Source organism: Heloderma suspectum, chromosome 8 (genome assembly GCF_057233095.1).
Source record: "Heloderma suspectum isolate Gila_16-S chromosome 8, 16-S_ref, whole genome shotgun sequence".
Taxonomy (NCBI): Eukaryota; Metazoa; Chordata; class Lepidosauria; order Squamata; family Helodermatidae; genus Heloderma; species Heloderma suspectum.
This window is the reverse complement of record NC_139465.1, coordinates 24,842,509-24,862,131: the sequence shown is the minus strand read 5'-3', so window position 1 is coordinate 24,862,131 and position 19,623 is coordinate 24,842,509. Positions and strand designations below refer to the sequence as shown.

The 19,623-nt window shown below is 43.0% G+C and overlaps 2 protein-coding genes across 2 annotated transcripts in view; both read right to left on the bottom strand.

Annotated features, from left to right (window-relative positions):
* The window catches only part of CARMIL2 (capping protein regulator and myosin 1 linker 2), a 91,278-nt gene extending 77,998 nt beyond the window's left edge, over positions 1 to 13,280 (bottom strand). Inside the window, exons 1-4 of the mRNA XM_084813152.1 lie at positions 13,151 to 13,280; positions 11,174 to 11,262; positions 8,450 to 8,500; positions 4,866 to 4,925 (exon numbers count right to left, since the gene is read on the bottom strand). Of these exons, the coding sequence (XP_084669278.1) occupies positions 4,866 to 4,925; positions 8,450 to 8,500; positions 11,174 to 11,262; positions 13,151 to 13,190 (240 nt within the window). The 5' untranslated portion in view covers positions 13,191 to 13,280. The remainder of the gene's footprint in view (positions 1 to 4,865; positions 4,926 to 8,449; positions 8,501 to 11,173; positions 11,263 to 13,150) is intronic.
* A 3,064-nt stretch (positions 13,281 to 16,344) lies between these two features.
* The window catches only part of CTCF (CCCTC-binding factor), a 29,519-nt gene continuing 26,240 nt past the window's right edge, over positions 16,345 to 19,623 (bottom strand). Inside the window, exons 10-11 of the mRNA XM_084813159.1 lie at positions 19,121 to 19,288; positions 16,345 to 17,922 (exon numbers count right to left, since the gene is read on the bottom strand). Of these exons, the coding sequence (XP_084669285.1) occupies positions 17,741 to 17,922; positions 19,121 to 19,288 (350 nt within the window). The 3' untranslated portion in view covers positions 16,345 to 17,740. The remainder of the gene's footprint in view (positions 17,923 to 19,120; positions 19,289 to 19,623) is intronic.

The window sequence follows — 19,623 nt, the reverse complement described above, 5'->3', positions numbered from 1 at the left end:
ACTAGAAATTTAATTGGCTCATCAAAATTCACTTGACCTACGCAAAAGTACAATTTTGCAGAGTGAAACCTCTGTAATTAGAAGCCTCCAAACTTGTTTTAACTGGCAAATAGGGTGGCCATGTGTCCTACTTTACAGAGGGCATTCCTCTACTTGAAGGGCTGTCAAGTCCAAGTCTGGTTTAAAGATACAGAACCATAAGAAAGGAGAGCAGAGGCCTTGATGTTAACTCATGTCTCAAGACAAACGCCCCCCAACTCCTCTCTAACAAACTGGATGCTTTATATTACCTGTAAGGGTGGAAAAGGCACAAATCTAAAGTTGCCCATCAGCTCAGCCCTCCCCAACCTGGTGCCCTCCAGATGTTTTGGACTCCCATCATCCCCAGCCAACACAACCAATGGACAGGAATTCTGGGAGTTGTTGTCCAAAACATCTGGAGGGCACCAGGTTCGGGAAGGCTGCATTAACTGTTCACACCTGGACAGTAAACACAGGTCACCTTCTCACATCCTTTCCCAATATGGTGAGATTGTATTTCTTTTTAAACTATGGTAATTATACACAATGTGCAAATGTTATGCAAATTTGTGTCCTCTTTTGGGGTGATGCGTAAGAGGCAATCCTACTAGCAAATCAGAGGTGGAGAGGAGAGACAATTCCCCAGTTCTCTCCACTCTCAAAACAAAACAAAAAAAAGGGGGGGGGGAACACAACAGAAGGAGCTTGTAACACAGACAAAAAGTAGACAAAAAGTATATAAAACAATGTTCCACTTTGTATCTGAAGAACATTTATGCAACAAAATAAATTGTTTTTATTTTATTTTATAAAACTAAAGTGTTGAACAGTTAAACACTGATAAATGCTTATGCCCCAGCCTCTAAACTGGTCTTCCCCAGGGAAACATCACTTTATTTTATTTAATAGAATGTATTCCCTGCTCTTCCATTGTGATCACAATGCTCAGGGCACTTTCGGAAGGAGAGAGTTTAGTGAATGGTCTGACAGTGTCTGATCTTATGCTAGGGACAGACTTCAGGCTTGTGGGATCTACTTTGTTTTTTGTTAGAGCATCTCCACACCAGCCTAAAATCCCGCATTTAAAATGGGGCTTTCTGCTTCTGTTTTAAATGCAGGATCACAACAGACTCCCTTTATACATGCTTCCTCCCCCACCTTTCCCCCCTCATCTGAGTCTTCCATATGTTTCACTATACAGCCACTAGATGGCGCTGTGGTCTAGCTCTTCTTATTGCGGGTTTTCCTCTTTAGGAGGGAACTCCAGCGGAACTCAAGTGCTGTAATTTGATAGCTCATTATCTCCAATCTTTTAACAGAATAAAGGTAAGTTAGTGAAGGAGATGCCCTGGAGGCCGACAACGTCATCTAAAGGACCCGCAAACTTCCATGAGTAACCAATCTTAATAGCAGGATAAAAGTTCCTAGTGAAGAAGCCCTTAGAACCTCAAGATCCACCAATCAGAGCCAGGTGCAAAAGACATACACTTACATTTAAAGAACAGGGTGCCTCCGAGCTCAGCCTGAGCCTAGGAATTTGTCCAGAACTGAACTCAAAGTCCTTTCGCTTAAGTCCAGTCCTGGTTACCCTAAGCAATCTTCATTTCAGCAGCCTAACTTAGGTGGGAAAAGCCACTTCGTTGTTGCTAGTGTTAAACCATTGGGAGTCAGAAACCCTTGCCAATCTATTGCGAAACACCCAGAGATTTACTGTAAGACCTTCTGCCCACCTCTGTGATCTCCCATTGCTAAGTAGGCAAGCACCTGTGCAACGCCTGGGACCCTCACATAAGCAGCTCTGAGCTTTTGAAAGGAAGAACAGGGCATAAGGACAACAAACTAGATTTTAAAAAGCCAGTCCTTTTTATTTAAAAATAAAAAGGCAGAAGGACTCCAAGCACTGAACAAAAGTGTCATGTAGAAAACAGGTGTGTAAAAACAATCCACTACCTTGTGTCTAAAGAAAAACCTAGCAACAAACAAGCAAGCAAATGATGTGTATGGTCCTGTAACCATGCAGCAAGCAGCTCTGATGTTGTAGGTCTCATGCTGCGTTCTTCACAAAACCTTAATCTGATTAGTAAAGATTGCCAGGTGCGGTAGTCTGCTGCTAACATTGCTGGCAAATTTCAAAGTCTGAATCAACCCCCAACAAACTGGCTCACTGCCACTTTTTTTCTGAACACCTCCATTTTGGTTATTGTTTGTTTAGGGAGAACTATAAATTATGTGTACGTGCGTGCATGTGTACGCGCATGCATGCATCTTCTCCGTAAGAGACTTTGGGGGAAATGCTCTTGCTAAATTTGGGTTCATTCAGGTTATCAATATTTTGAGCAGAAGGTAGATCTGCATTTACTGGTAGATTGCTGGGTGATTTATATTGTGCAGCTATTTTGTCTTTTCTTCTGTAACACATGGTAAAACACATGGTGAGAAAACACGGGACAGTTATGAGAGGAAGATGACATGATCTGGATACTCTGTAAATTTCTGTAAATGAGGCAGGGTACGGGCACCATAAAAACCTCATTTAGAAGCACCCTAAGAGTATGTCTTTTGCACCAGATTCTTGTTGGTAGATCTCGGGGATTTAGGGAAAAACCAAAGATGTCTATAAATGTCTCATCTAGCCATGGTCACACATGCCTTAGTTACATCCCATTTAGACTACTGTAATGCACTCTACATGGGGCTGCCTTTGGAAATTGTTCAGAAACTTCAGCTGGTCCAGAATGCTGAGGCCAGGCTGTTGACCGGGGCGGGTTACAGAGAGCATGTGACTCCCTTGTTACAACAGCTTCACTGGTTACCGATCTGTTTCTGGCAGAATTCAAAGTGATGGTTATGACCTATAAAACCCTATACCGCTTGGGATCAAGCTACCTGAAAAAATGCCTTCTCTCATACACGCCTGACTGCATCTTAGGATCTTCTGGAGAGGCCCTTCTTTCGAGACTGCCACTTTCAGAGGCGCGTTTGGTGCGATGAGAGAGAGGGCCTTCTCAGTAGTGGCACCCAGGCTGTGGAACTCCCAGCCAAGGGAGGCTAGGTTTGCTGCCTCTCTGCTATCCTTCCGCTAGCAGACAAGGACCTTTTTATTCAAGCAGGCCTTTGGCATGAAAGTGGGTCTGCTGGGTTGGATGCTATTTTTATTCTTTTATTGTTGTGGTTTAAATTGTGCTTTAATGCATTTGTATGATTATTGCTTTAATCAAGTTTTATTTATGTTTGTAAGCTGCCTTGAGTGCCATTTTTCTTGATAGAAAGGTGGGGTACAAATCAAATCTATCAACAGATCCCACAAGCCTGAAGTCTGCACGCTCCTGCCTTGGGGACATTGGAAAGTCCTTAGACCATGTCAGACTATTTGTCCGTCTATCCCAGCATAGCCTTTGACTGGCAGCAATTTTCCAGTGTTTCAGACAGAGCTCTTTCACATCATCTGCTACCTGATCAATAGAGTCTTGTGGCACCTTAAAGACTAACAGTGGGGTTACAGTATGAGTTTTTATGGACTGAAGTCCACTTCATCTGATTCATGGAATGTTATCCTGACTTCGCAAATGGGTGGAAACATACAGCCCCTGGGCTACATGCAGCCCCCCAGGCCTTTTTTGTGGCCCCTGCCACCCCCAAATTGCTGTCACTGTGCTGCCATTCTGGCAGCAGTGGCGAGAGAAAAAGCCACACTTTCTCTTTAAAACAAGGCTTTTAAAGGGAAAATGTTTTTTCCCTAATTGCTGAACTGTCACCAAAATTTGGCAGCAGCAATTTCAGCCATGGTGGTGGTGCATGCAGCCCCAAGTGGGTTCCAGGCAGGGGGCATAAATTGGTCCCTGGACCCTCTGAAGTTGCCCACCCCTGGTGTAGAGAGATAAAATGTGAGCAGTTGAGGTCAGAGGGAAATGAAATGCAAGAAAGACAGACTATGATAACTGCATTAAAGCTTAGATATATGCAAAAGAATTACAGTAACCATAGACAAAGCAGTGTTAATGATCTGATTTTCTCTCTCTACAACCATGCGTACCTGCCAACTCAGGATAAAAATCCATGCATCTGATGAAGTCTGTGTCTCTGTGTGTATATTTAAATAACATATCTCCCATTGTTTTCAGTAGATCTACTCTAAGTATGACTAAAACTGGATCCAACCCAATATCTTGAAAACTAATGTTCCAGTAGTTGATAAATCCCGTTTTCAACAAATTTGTCTGAGTTTACTCCTTCTTTTGTATTTTTAGAATGAGTCAGTTGTCCATATTCTATTGAACTAATCATAAACAGAAGGTGGTGCAGTTCCTGTTCTTAATTTAAGGAGCGCCCCTTGCTTCTTCTGTGAGCACTAGAAACTGGGTTTTATTCCAAGAGAGATTGCTGTCTACTGCCCTTTAACTACTGGACATGAGTAATTTTAATGACATTAGACTGACTGCTTAATGTCAGAGCCAACAGTTTTACTAGCCTCAGTCCTGTACCTTTTACAGCAGTCTGACGCACATAAATTAAGCGGATGAAAGCTTTCCTATTAGTTTATTTCCAATCCCAATTGCCAAGAAAGCATCACCGCCTTACTGTCAGTGTTGTTGCAAAAGGCACAGGAGCGGAGATAGTAGAAAAACATGGCAACTGAATACTGAATCATGATTTTACGGCTTCGTTACAAATGAATATTTGGAACCAGTAATATGCAAATTCTTGGTCGATGTGTAGAAATGACAGTTTCACAACATTTACCCTGGGAGAAATTTTATCTGGCATCTCTTCCAGGGAGATCCCAGACCCTTGGCCTGCAGAGATGGGAGGAAAGGCATGGTGACCCCAATCTGTCTTGCACTCACCTGGTTAGCTTCTCCCATCCTGATCATGTGCACAGCTAGGAAGTTGAAGCTAACTTGTACCTGCAGATGGAAACATGCAAGTATGAATCCCCTTCCCAGTTGCCTCTTAAATAGTTATCAGGCATCTTTGTATTTTAAAGGGCAAAGCTGAGATTTACATATGTGCGCACCCTTCATAACTAATGCGATCCAGCGTATTTTGTCCTTCAGGTATCTGCCAATGTAGAAAATAAGATGTGAGGATTTTCCCTCAGCATCTACCTACCTTGCAAGAGCACAGCTCCCCTGCAGGCTAAAATAAGCTTTGCAAGGGGATTGCTGCTCAACAGTTTGGATTAGGAAGTACGCCCCACCCCCAGCAATCAAGAGAGACCTGAATAGCGAGTCTTAAGATGAAACGTGAACAGCATTGAAGCAAAAAGAAAAGTACAATGAGTAGTTCCACTAGTTTGTCATTGAATGTTCACCTAGAATGGAACTGGGACTCCTGGAGTAATGTGATGGTAGATGTGATAGCATCCATGCATTTTTAAATTGGGGAGGACTCCTCACCAAACAATCCTATACTCCAATTATGCCTGTGGGGGAGAAATTAGTTATTGGGTAGATTAGGAATGCAATCAATCAATCAATCAGTCAATCAATGTGCTGCTGTTACAGCAGCGGAACTCTGACCCGTTTAGCTGTTCCACTGGTGTATCTTCACTGGCAGAACAGCTGTACTGGCAGTGTGTTCTGCTGGCGTATCTGAGGTGTTTCGCCAACATATCTTCCATGGTAACAGCACATCTTCCATTCTGCGAGTGTAGCAGCAGTTCTGCCATATCCTACAGCCCAGAACTGGCGTAACTGGAGTATAGGATTGCTCTGTAAGGGTGCTTCCAGAGGATGTTCAGATTGTGCAATCACAACTGCCTCGTTCACAGAAATTTACAGGGGTCCAGATGATGTTGTCTTTGAACTGTAATCCTCCTGTATTTTCCAACTGCTTCTTCCGACCTTTTTCTTACCCCCAAAAAAATCTATTAAGGAAGAAAAGATGGAGTAGCTGCACAGTGCCTTTTGACTGTTAGTGGTAGGTAGGGATGTCAGAGAAAACTGCAGTGGAAATGGATTTTGATCCAAATGGCAGATAGCACAGCAGACTGGCTTTCCCCCTGTTGGGCAGATTCTGCAGACTTGTGGACCGTTTTCTAACTTACCCAATATTGTGCAGATTTCATTGTGGAAAATATGCAAAAAGAATGAAAACCCAGGCCAAAAATGTGCATTCTCCCGTAGGCTAAAGCATGAAAAAAGCACATTTGGGGGAAATTTGCGCATTTGTGCAAATTCGGGAACAACCAAAAAAAAATTCTGATTCCGTTGATGAGCATACCATGGAATGAAAGGTGCCTGAGAGTCCATGAACACAGACGGAATGGACTTTACACAATCTGTACATCCATAGCCCTTGGAGCCCTATGTCTGGAAGCACCTTGAATCTACCAGTTTTGGGCCCTTGAATCCTTAAAGCATGTTCTAGGATGAACTGGAATACTTTGAAAAACATCTGTAAATGTGGATTGTACTAGGATTTGTAATTCACAAATATCCAGCAAATGCCCCTTGCATATGATGTTTGTATACATTGCGTAGTATCCAATGTTAGGCCTACTTAGGGTAGACACAGTAAAACGAATGGGACTTAAGTTAGTAATGACTAACGTAAGTCCAATTAATTTCAATGGGGCTACTCTAAGTAGGACTAACATTGGATAATACCCATCTATATATATTATTTACAAAATGCTCAGAATGTTGCTATAGGATTTACGGCTAACATGGCTCTTCTAGGAAAACAAAAACCAGACTTGTGGTCATTTTACCCCACAAATGGCTACATCCGTCTTCTTCCTCTGCATAAGGACTTAAGAACTGCCTTGTTGGATCAGACCACCTAGTCTATCCTTCTGCTTCCAGCAGTGGCCTGCAGCTGGATGCCTCTGGGGACTCACAAACAGCCTGGGGATGGAAGCAATGGCCTTACCTTGTTTCTCTCCAGCATTGGTAGCCTCAATTCCCTGACTCCCACTCCTCCACACATGGTTTGGAATGGTAAGAATATCTGATGAGCTTTCAGAGGTTTGCAGGTATTTATTTATATTAGGAAATTCTATACTACTTTTTAGACATTCCTCCCTAAACTATTTGTTTCTTCATTATTCATTTATTTATTATACTTTTAAACCACCCAATAACCCAAGTTCTTTGGACGGTGTAAGATTCATTAACAACATAAAGTACAAACAATAAAACAACCAACTAAAATGCTACATAACAGAAGGGTCTCCATCCAAATCATTCAAATAACAAATGAGGGAGAGGGCCTTATCAGTGGTGGCCCCCATCTGTGGAACAAGCTCCCTGATGAGGTCCGCCTGGCACCAAACATTATTATCTTTTCCGCACCAGGTTAAGACCTACCTCTTTTCCCAGGCATTTGGCAGCATATTATGAGTTCTAATTGGTCCTGGATATGTCTTTAGTTATGATTGACAGTTCAATGTTGTTTATAGTTATATGTTGTTTGTGTATATTGTCTGTGTGTTTTCATGTGCTTTTTTGTAAATGGCTTTTAACTTTTTATATTGTATTTAATGTTTTAACTTCTGTAAACCGCCCAGAGAGCTTCAATCAATCAATCAATCAATCAATCAATCAAAGTACAAATAATATATATATATATTTTTAAAGCGGCAGAGCTAGATAAAAACATCAGTTAAATGATACTAAAAAGCCTGGGCAAATAAAAAGGTGCTGGAAAGAAAACAAAGTTGGTGCCTGGTGACAGCAAGCCCTTTTGGGCAAAACATTCCACAGATGGGATGCTACAACAAAGAAGGCCCTGTCCCAGGTCACCACCCACCTCACAGTAGATGGCATGGGGATGAATAAAAGGGTCTCTGCTGAGGATATTAATACCCAAGCTAGTTCATGTGGAAGGAGGTACTCGCTGAGGTATACTGGTCCCAAGCCATTTAAAGGCTTTAAATTGGGCCTGGAAACAGACCAGGAACCATTGCAGCTGTTTTAAGACTGGTGGTGAGATATGTTCTATACTCCCAGTCTCAGTTTGTAATCTAGCTTCAGTATTTTGCACTAACTGCAGTTTCTGAAGCACCTTCAAGGGCAGCCCCACGTACAATGCATTACAGTAGTCTAGATGGGACATTACCAGAGCGTGAACAACAGTGGGCAAGGCTATCTTTGTCTGGGAAAGTCGCAGGTGACACATGATCCTCAGCTGATGAAATGTGCTTTGCACCAGCAAGATGTCTTGCCTCCAAAGATAAGGCTGGGATCCCCAAACTGGAAAACTGGTCTTGAGGAAGATGTGAAACCCTGCCTAGAACAGGCCGCACACTATTTCCCAAGCAAGACGAACCATCTACCAGCTCGTCTGGAGATTGAGGTTCAGTTTATTGGCCTTCATGCACTCCATTACTGATCCCAGCCACCGCTTCGGCATTTCCACAGGTACCCGAGATGTACAGGACTGCCTTTTTGGAAAAGACAAGATCCATGGGTAAAACAGGACTTACCTTGACTGGCAGCTTTGCCAGTACCATTAGCGCTCGCCAAGGCATCAAAACCTGCATAGAAAGACAAGCAGAAAAGAAGCAGACATAAGGTGGCTGCGGCCTAGTTGTGTTGCTGTACACAGTGGCAGTCAGGAAATTTATGTGGAAACCCTGGGCAACATCCACATGGTATCTGAGATGTTCTTGTTGTTGTTCTTGTTAATGTAATTGTTACGGTGAGGCGGATGGCTACCAAGAAGAGAGCCTTTTTTGCTGTGGCACCCCAGTTGTGGACTGACCTTGCTACGGAGACTTGCCTGGTGCCTATGTTGAACTCTTTCTGGCGCCAGGTGAAGATGTTTTTATTGTCCCAGGCATTTTAGTCTTTTAGCTTTGTTGTTTTAAATTTGTTATTGTATTTTAAATCTCTGCGTTGCTGCTGGGTTTTGTTTTGGTTTTTACTTTTATTCTGTAACTTTAAACATTTACATTTTATATTGTATTTTATGATGTATCTTGTGGTTTTAATTGTTGCGAGCCGCCCAGAGAGCTTCAGCTATTGGGGGGGGTATAGAAATGTAATAAATAAATAAATAAAATAATGCAGGTCAGCAAATAATTTCGCCAAAGGACCACTTTGGGAAGGCCTGGAGTTTTGGCAAGTTAAGGCCTTGGTCCCACACGCCTCAAAGTATTGTGCTTCTTGCTTATCTTGCAGACTCAGGGCCAAACCAGGTGGGATGAAGGCAGAGATATGTTTCTTTTCACGCTTTTGCCCCATTTGCATTCAAAGCAGAGTGTCTGTGTTACTTTAACAGTTACAGGAATGCGCAGAAGAGGACAGCTTCACCCAGCGCTTTGCCTTCTCCCTCAGTCCGTCATGCCACTTTTCTCTGGTCCTGGCCTACTTCAGGTTTGGGTAATGGAGCTGGGAAGGGTGACCAGAGCAACTGATTGTAGGGAAGTAAGTCACGGGGGGGGGGGGGGGTTGGGGTTGGTTTTAGCGACTTTCTCCTGTGCAGTTCATTGACTGTTAGACCCCTCAACCCTCTGTTCCCCATTAATATGTGAACAGAACAGACATGTGCATGATAATCCCATCACATCAGCTTTGGCCTTCACTCTGGAAAATGTTATCTTCCATTGTGTACTGTGGTAAAAGTCCAAACTGGACTTGGAGGTCTGTGCCCAGCTGCCCTCCAATTAAGCTCTGGACACGCGGGTAAGATTCAACTCATGTTTATTCGTGTACGTTTCTCAGTACAAACCTACCACAGGTCCAGGTAACATTACCCTACCTCACAGGATTGTTGCGAGGATAAAATGGGGTGGGTGGGAACCATGTATGCTGCCTGAGCCCCTTGGAGGAAAGGCAAGAGAAAATTTAATACATACATTTTTAAAAACTCTTTAAGGGTGCTGACTAGGGCATGCTGGGAGTTGTAGCGCTTTTTCAGTGTAAACATGCGTAGGATTGCACCCTGAGTTATCACACTTCTATATCACAGTAACTACCATCTATGCTCCTGCCAATTTATTACTTCACTTTTGTACCTGTTGTACTCAGGTTTTTGTAACAGCTCAATCCTATGCATGTTAACTCAGAATAAGTCCCCTTTAGTTCAACGAGGGCCAAAACAGGCAGTAAGGTGAAGCTAGCAGCGACAGCCTTCTTTCAGTTTTACTCTAGAGTACATGCAAGGACTCGATTTTAATCGGGACCCAAGGATGGGTGGGTAGTGGGGGGTTAACCTTCCCCCCATTATGGTCCTGATCTGGATCAGGGCCTTCATACCTCCCTTCCTCCCCCCGCCCCCAGCTAGGGATCTGATCCTAAAAATGAAAGACTTAGCTGCCAGCTATGGCTTTAAGGGTGTAACCCTATGCAAATTGAGACAGAAAAAGCCCCACAATTCCCAGCATGCCCCAGCTAGCCATGCTGGCTAAAGCTTGCTGGGAGCTGTAGGATTTTTTTCTGCCTAAATATGCATAGTATTGCACCATAAAGTAATGTCTGCTTTGGCTCTCGGCGTGTATAGCATTGCTGCCTTAATTACTCATGTTATTTTCCTTGTTTGAACCACTGCATTTTTCATATAGGATAGGTGAACTGTAGCAATGTTTATATTTTCACCATAGTCAAATATATCACCATTACAAAAATAAGAATCTCTTTGCTTTTAATGGCAGCAGTCATGAACATAGTTACTTGAGCAAAACGTACATTGACAATGCAATCATTACAATCCACTTCCACATAAATAGGATTAGATCAATTGCACATTAGATCAGCTACCACTTTTTGGATGTTTACATGCTGCAGATTTTCAAATACATATTGGTTTGCATTCCCCCTTCCAGGCAAGCCCTGGATAGGCTTTTGAGGGCAACTTTTCTTCTGGAAAAGAGAGCACTACAGACTGATAGTAACTTTGTAATACCTATGTTTATCTAGAAATGTACAGGTTGAACAGGTATTACAGGAATGCAGAAACAAGCACACAGTACCAGTTTACTGTAATATTAGTCCCACAGAATGGGATGCAAAAATGCTACTCTAATCCATTATTTCTGTCTAGGTAGATAAGTGTAGTTACTACCCATCAAGAAAGATCCATGCAAGCATAGTGTGAACGTATGCAATCTAGGAAAACTTAAGTGACCCAATTGGGTCGGCTTGTGCAAGGAATCTGGGAAACATGTCCACACACATGAAAATGGTAAAACGGAGCCATCAATACGTACCAGAACAATATCTTCAACTTTGGATTTGATGTGGAGTTGAGCATACAGAAGGACAAACTCCTGTGTCCCTAGAAAATTCGTGATGCTTTCTGAAAAAGCAACAACACAGGATAAAAGATACCAGCAGAGTGGTTGTAGACTGGTAGAGGTCTTTCACTTTTGGATTAGAAGCTCCGGGCAAGGCAGGGCAGGGGTGGGGGGAGAGGTCCTTGCTGCCATCAACAGCACCATGATAGGTAAGGTAACTTTGAGCTTTACTAAAAGGCAAGTAGCTCAGCATGATGCCCTCCAGATATTTTGAACAACTCCCAGAATTCCTGACAATTAGCCATGCTGAATGGGGGCTGGTGGGAGTTGAAGGCCAAACCATCTGGAAATCACCTTGGAGAAGGCTGGTCTAGATGAATTAAGGGCTGAGTCTAGAAGACTGCTAAAAACACGAATTGTGTGCTTGCATAAAACTAAGCAAAGTTATCAAATTTGCAGAAATGTACATGGATTGGGGCTGCAAAATGTAGTCTTGGCTGTCAAACTGAGTTTAAAATAAAAATATATCAATAGAAATGGATATTCCAGGTGTATAGAGTCAGGGTGGGTGGGAATAAGAACCAGGGGCTTTGGAAATGGCTAAAAGTTGTGTTGAAAGAAGATAGTTAACTTTCTGGCTATAAAAAATGCCCTTCACGGGGCCAAACTAGTTATGATGTTAAAGATGATATCCTAAGCATGTCTTTCTGTCTAAATATGCATAGGATTGCACCCTAAACGTGTTTTTGCCTGCAAAGGACACACAGCACTGGTGGTGCTGATAACTATTGGGATTGTAGCAGGTGCAGAGAAGTTCATGCCAGTGGACGATTTCCTCCCAATGCAAATAGCTGCTTCAGAGGGATTTCAACATGGACTGCAACATGGGATGAAAGGGTTAAATTCCCCCTCCATCCTGCTGCAATCCTGATAATTATGAGCCCCCCAGCTATTTGCAATTTTTAAAAATGTGCTCCTTACATGCAAAGACGTTTAACATCACATCTAGTTTGGCCCACAGACCCTTAGTCTAATGTCTAAAAAATGCTCCGTCATTTTTCCTACTCTAAGTGCATGAAAGGTGAAGAATAAGCAAGAAATCTGTCACTTTTGCCTGATCAACGGACTTTCAGTCCATGTTACAATTGCTCCATTATCAGAGTTTTCTAGACTTTCTGGAGCCGCCACCGCATTGCGAGTTTGTGTTTTACAATAAAAAATATGGATTGCTGAAAATAATATTCTGTTGTTAGCTTGCCCAGTATTTTATTTAAGCAACCCTAAGCATTGCCAGTCAAAGGAAATTGGTACACTGGGCCGTTATTTCTCATTAAACTCCCACGCCTTGTGAAGTTTATCAGCTACTGATGATTAGATTGTGGCACAAGACGCAGGGATGGTTCAGCAGAGATGGCTTTGGGGTTTCAAAGTAGCTTTTGGGACTATCGTCTCTCAGGCCTTTCAAACTGCCTGTCCGAGCTTCTATAAATGCAAACTGTTGGAAGGAGGGGAACAGATGTCTGGCAACAAGACACAGATCTATGAAGTTAGTGTCTCCCAGCTTAATTTTTAGCCTCATGGTTCCAGAGAAATTGCTAATCACCTAGAACACGTTTAATGCAACTGAAGCATTAGTTCAAAGTCACTCAGTATTTCTGAAAATTAGGGTTTGAAGAGCCTCAGCTTGGTTGCCATTCTTCTCCACCTCTCCCCAACACCATAAACGGCCTTCTTGAATGAACCTTAGACAAATTGGGTCAGCAATAGAGCTAGGAACAAGCTCAGACTATTTCTAGTTAATCAGCAAGAGCCCAGATGTTGAGGAGATACTGGCAAGGTTTTCACAGAAGCATCCCACTATCAAAAATGACATCCAGAACAGAGGGGACCATAGTGGTCCCTTGGTGTATCCTCATTTGTGCCAAGTGGCATGAAGCGGCTTCTGCTTACCATGCAGTTCTGTTGGAATCTCTTTGAGGGAGGCGGCCATCTTCTGGGTCCTGCTCAGGCAGAAGCCTGGCTCCCTCTGCAAAGCTCCAGTGAGAACAAAGACTCATTTCCGTCAAGTTGAAGCACTGCAGGTTACCAACCCAGGCAGCAGCTGCTTATGCCTCCAACCTCCTCTTCACTTCAAGGTGCCTCTTCCTGTTTCCCACCCACCTCAATATAACTGTAAGACACACACACAAACCTGAACAAGCAAACAGACAGTACGCAAAAGCAAAAGTGACAAGATCACGCAGGCGAGAACAGCGTTGAACACTACGGGTGGGTATCTGCTTGTTCTTCTCTTGGAAATTTCCAAAAAGCAAACAGCTGGACCAGGTGAAGATAGAAACTGGTGTGAAATTGGTCCAGCTAAAGGTAGAAGCCCAGAATTGCCATTTGAGCAATGAAAACAGGGACTTCTGAATCTGGTCTAGTTTTATCTGCTAGAGAGCAAATTGAAGACTACTATTTACTACTATGACTTCTGGGTGAGCAAAAATTGTGACCCACCAAATTGTGGATGGCTTTAAGGAGGGATTAGACAAACTCATGGAGCATCTCATCAATGGCTACCAGCCGTGACAGATGTTGCAGCGTCTCTTCAACTCCTGTTCAGCGTACCAGCCAGCCAGGTCCTCTTCCAGGATATAGAAGATATAAAGAATTCAACCAGAATATTCCAACCCTCTCTTTTGAGTTTTCCATTTTTCTTTTCCAAATGACACTCAGATGAGCATGCTCAATCTCATTTTTTGTATTTTTGCAAAGGGCTCCCCAAGCAGTACGATACATGACACTTGGGTTTGATACTTCCCTGTTCTCAGTGGTGCCATTTTGCACAGAACTGCCAGCATTCACAACCTGAGATCACTATTAGAAGGAACAATGGCTATGTGAAACCACCAGGTGCTAAGAAGCAACAATAAAAGAGGACTAGTGCCTTCAAGACCACTTTTGAGGGTTCCCAAAGGCATCTGATTTTTCATTTGAAATATTCATAACCCGCCTTTCCTTCTACAGTCCAAAACTATTAACACAAGAATCACAAAATACAATAAAGAACAATGGCCAGTGGTTGGTCACTGGAAGAAACAAGATGCTGGACCAAATGGACATTTGATCTGATACAGCAGGGCTGTGTTTGTAAACTGAACATAGGTCAACAGCCATGTGCTTGACCACACACACACACCCTGTTTTTGAAGTCCTGGGCAGGAAAGAGAAACCAGTTTATTGAGCCCCTACTGGCTGGTGTGTGGTTTGGTGGGTCACAAGTTGTGCAAGCCAATTCACATTTGACACATGCCACTCTAGGACTGCAATATTCAAGTTGGCAAATCCTAGGCGAAGAGAGCCATCTCAGATAAATCACCAAAGAACTTTCACATCATCTCTAACACATACTTTTTATTGGAGGCTGTTTGCATGTTTACCTGTGGACTGCACCTTACTACTTGGACTAGCGATGGCACCCAATTTGGATGGCTTTGGAGGAGGATCATGGAAGTCACCTTGTGGACGCTCATGTCCTATTTGTGGGTTTCCCACAAGCAGCTGGTTGGCCACTGCTTGAACAGAATGCTGGACTAGACCCTTGGTCTGATCCAGTATGGCTCTTATGTTCTTATACATTAAAAAGTCGTTAAGAATTCACACTCCCTGTAATGCATGAGGGACATGTGGCTGCATGTACACACCATAGGGAGATAACCAATTCTGGTTAACCACAGAGCATATTTTTCTTTCCCATGTTACTAGGAAGTTACAGAATACATGAGCCAGAACCTCTTCACTTGACAAACATGTTTTCGATATGCATGCAGGATTTTTTATTTTTTTTTAAGTACAGGAGAAGCATTAAAATGCACTCACCCTCTGAATTGGTAAAATCCAGAAAGAGCCATTGATGGTATAGCACAGCTCCGACATTGGCCTACATCACCAAGTAGTCATAAATATCACTGAGAATTGCACTTGGGCAATTAGGAAAAGCACTCCGGGAAAATCACAAGTGCAAAATAGCAGCTAAACCAAGCCATAATCCCACCCCCGGCCCCCCAAGCACTGGCCAGCCATTTCATGAAACATTTCCTGGATTTCCCTCTTTTAGTTCTTAAGCCTCCTCCACGCCCTCTTGTAGCACAAATCTCCCCCTTTAAAAAAAGAAAAAGGAAAGCTAGTCCCCTTCCCCCACATTTATATGGGAAAAGGATTTTGTGGTTAGCACTTGCTAAGAATAAAACCCAGGGGGATATTTCAGAAGATAATAGGGAAGCCTCCGACATTACTGGGAAAACTATTTGCCTGGAAACAGTCTGGCTTGTCTCAGCCCAGTCTCGTCCAACCTGGTGCCCTCCGATGTATTGGGACTACCTGCTAGCTCCCATAGCTGGCTGTGGGATGCTGAGAGTTATAGTCCAACACAACTTGAGGGCACCAGGTCGGGGAAGGACCTGTCCCTAATGTGGCTCTCCAAGTACATGAAAGAAAAGCAATCTTGAGGTGAACACAAGATACAGGACAGCTAGCAGGCATATTCTATTTAACACAGCTCTCAAGTTTGATATTGTTAAGTGGGCTTGGCTTCTAAGAAAATGGAAGAGGCAAACCCCAAGATCTCCATCTCCTTCAGTTGTTACTTGAATGTGGATACAGGCTAATGCTGCAGCAATAAAGACAAGACTCTAAAGAGCATATTCAAAGGGCTGCTTTGCCCCATTACAAGGAGCAGGAAAACAGATACCCAGGTCCACTTGTAGATCTGGTTTTGGCACGTGTGACATGCAATAAGGGAACCTGTGTATCTCCTGCATGGACGCTAATTGCATGTGCACCTTATGCATCTTTTGTGGGAGAAATGTCCAGGCCCCATTCATACAACATGTGAGCAATGTCACCCTAAGGATGTAATTAACTATGGGTGCTGTCTGAGAGTGCCAACGGATTAAGATGCATACTTAGTGTTAAGGAGTTATGCTGTACGGACAACCCATTCATCTTTAGGAGGAGAGTCTCCCCCAAACCAGAAGCAAAGAACTCAAAAAGAGCAACATATATTCATCCCCTCTACTGAAAATCATTATGAACCACTTAAGACATCCCTGCCCTGTTGTTCACACAAGCTGCTTGAGGTTCAAAGGAGGCAGAAAGCATACGCACAGGATAATCATTATTATTTATTAGCTGTACAGCAGTATATTCTCCTTCCCAGAGTCCAAACCCCATTATGTATTTTATAACATTTTATCTCATGTTGGTTTCCTAAAATAATGAAAAATATCACACAGTACAGCTAAGTACAAAAATGCATCAACCTAGAATCGGACAGCTAACCTGATAGCTCTCTTAAAAGCGATACATAGAAGAAAGTTCTTTTGAAATCAGCAAGACTGAGGCTCTATAAAAAGCTTACGCATTTTTAACATGTGATGGTTCATATACAGGCATCATTTTGTATTTCACATTATTTTTTTGTTTTTAATTCAAGACCCCAAATCTTATAATTACTGACCTAGTAAGATTTCCTGCCCTAGGTTTCAAGGGCTGGGAAGCCCTGTTACAAATTAACACCTTGGCTTTCAACACAGAATTCATAAACACAAAAAAAGAGCAAAGAAAATGGAGTTGTGAAAACTTGAAACTCAAAAAGGGAGTTTTAAGTGACACATTTCATGACCAAGTCTATATACTTAGAAACCGAGCTGGGGTGTGGATTTCTACCATCTTACACTTGGGTAGTACTCTTCCACTAACGTGATAAGGAGGTTCCAATATTTCATTCGGAACCAATTCCTGCATAATTCCTTTTTTGCAATAGTTTAAAATGACGTTTTCTTTTTAAACTGTATTCCCCCCCCCTTAATTAAATGGAAAAAGATTAAAATGTAAAAAAAGTTATTTACAAGCTTGATCATTACAGAGATGCCCTGCAGAAAGCAAAGCATCTGGGAGGAAAGACACAGCTGGAGCATGCCGAATCTACAGTGCTGACGCGGAGCCAGTCAGTGGATTGGGGGGGGGGGGGAGAGAAAGCAAAACCAAAAACGCAATAAAAGTTTTACAACCCTCCTGAGTCTGCATTTACAATTAAAAACCTCTACAGAGCAAAATGAGGCCAGAGGGCTTCAAGGAACACGCAAGCAGATCCAGAGCAGTTTGTGTGGACTTGAGTCTGGGCTTCCGCCCCCGCCCCCACATTACATGTGAAGGCTGTCCGTGGCCTGTCACTACAATGCAGTTCAGAGCTAAGTGGATCGAGCGACTTGTAGGAGACCCACTGGAGACTCAAGGAATTGCCCCATGTTCCATGATCCGGTTAGGCTAACATTAAACAGAGAGAGAGAGAGAGAGAGAGAGAGAGTTAGAGTTCTAGGCAAATCACTTTCTAACATCATTTGGAGTTTTGTTTCCCGGGTTGTTTGGTAAAATGGTCTAAAAATGATGCATTTCCCAAAGCCAAAAATATGGTAAAAAGGGGGAAAAAAAATAAAAGGGATTGAGCCACTTCAAAAGAGCCCAGGCAAGTTCAGTCAGAGCACAGCCCTTCCTCTATCACCGGTCCATCATGCTAAGAATCATCTCCGGGGTGAGGTCGCCATTGGGTGCTTCTGTTGCAGCTGGCTGAGCTCCTGCTGTGGCTCCTACAGTCTCTGCTTCTGGCTCCTTCTTGACTTCCACTATAATGTTTTCAATTGCACCAGTGTTCTGGTCTTCCACCTGAATGATTGCTGTTGCTAGTGAATGAGAAGGAGGAAAGAGTCAGACTTTTCCTGGAGATACTGTTTCCGAGTACTACAATGCTTTTCACAAAACCATAGCAAAGACTTTGAATATGCTGTGATTTTTGTGGTTGTGCAGAACCTGTTGGGGGATCGACTGGCTGACAACTCCACCGAGGTACCTAGAAAAAGCCTCCCTAAATTTTAACAATTACCAGGCGTTCTGGCCAAACTGATTTCTGTCCATGGCGCTTCAAATTGGTATGTATTTCATGGCTCCAGGGAAGGGGAAATTGTATCAAACAGGGCATGCATATACAGCTAAGCCTTAGCCATGAAATCCCATCTCAAGAAATCTATCCTGACACATATTACTCACACTTGTTTAAGTTGCATTTGGAGATAGGAAAAAAAATTTAGGCTGGCTGCCTAAAGCTGAATTCACGATCACCGTAGGAAGCTGCCTTATACCAAGTCAGGCCAATGGTTCATCTAACTCAGTGGCCCAGTTCACACATAACACAAGCCTTGGACTTGTGTGTTCCCCCTCCTCTGGCACAGCCACAAGATTAGACACTTCTGCTCTGTTTTAGATTAACCAGTTTACCGTTGCATCCAAACCCTAAATTGTGGTTAATCTTAAGTATGGTTAGTGAAAATAACCCTAATTCAGCTGCGGAGGAGGAGCGGGGGGGAGCAAGTGAACCCAATGTTCACTACAGCTCAGCCTCATACAAACACAGCCGGTATTGTCTAAACCAGCCTTCACCAACCCGATCCCTTCAAGATCTTTTCGACTTCAACTCCATCAGCCCAAGCCAACATGGTGAATGGTGGGGAATTCTGGGAATTGTAGTCCAAAACATCTGGAGGGCACCAGGTTAGGGAGTGTTAAGTACTGCCCAGATGTGAAGTTTCATCTAGATTCTAATATCTGATGCAAATTCCCAAAATATTAGATTGCCACAAATTTAGACCTTTATTAAAGTTAATGTACTGAAAATATGTCAGTAGCAGATGCCAATGATGGTGGTGTACCTTGCATGACAATCCCCCCTTTCCCATGACCACCAGTTGTATTTGTCTCCATATATCATTTCTGCCCCTCACTTCTTGATCTCTTCCCCGCATTTTTTTTCCTATCACCATGCAGAAACCTGGAGCCTGAATAAAGCATGCAAAATCTTCTGCTTTCCCCCAGCCCAGGACTTACGCTGGGGCTGTTTTGGTTGATTGGCTTTGCCTGGCGGCCTTCCTCTTCGCTTCTTAGCTGGTGGTGGTGCTGGTGCAACAGGTTCCACTTCCGGTTCAGCCTCTATTTCAACCGCCGTCTCCTCCTCCTCCTCTTCATTATCATCCAATTCTGGCTCTGCATTTTCCTCTTTGAGATTAAAAAAAAGAAAACAAGATGAAGAAAACAAGATGAGAATAGCCTGAATATGCTCCCCTTAAGGCAGGATTGCTGTTTCAAGTTTTAAGCAGGAATAAAACTCAAAACCTTTGATGGTGCCTGGGAAGCAGAGGAAATAAACTGAGGGTGCTACTACATTTCATTTCACCATGATGAAAATTTCTTCCATACTTTCAGTACATTCCCCACACCAATGGAACAGACAGCTGTGTGTGTGCATATGTGTGCGTGCATGCATGCGGTGGCAGCAAGAAAAATGTTATTCAGCTTTAGTTATTGGGAAAGCATTTCCCCAACCTGGTGCC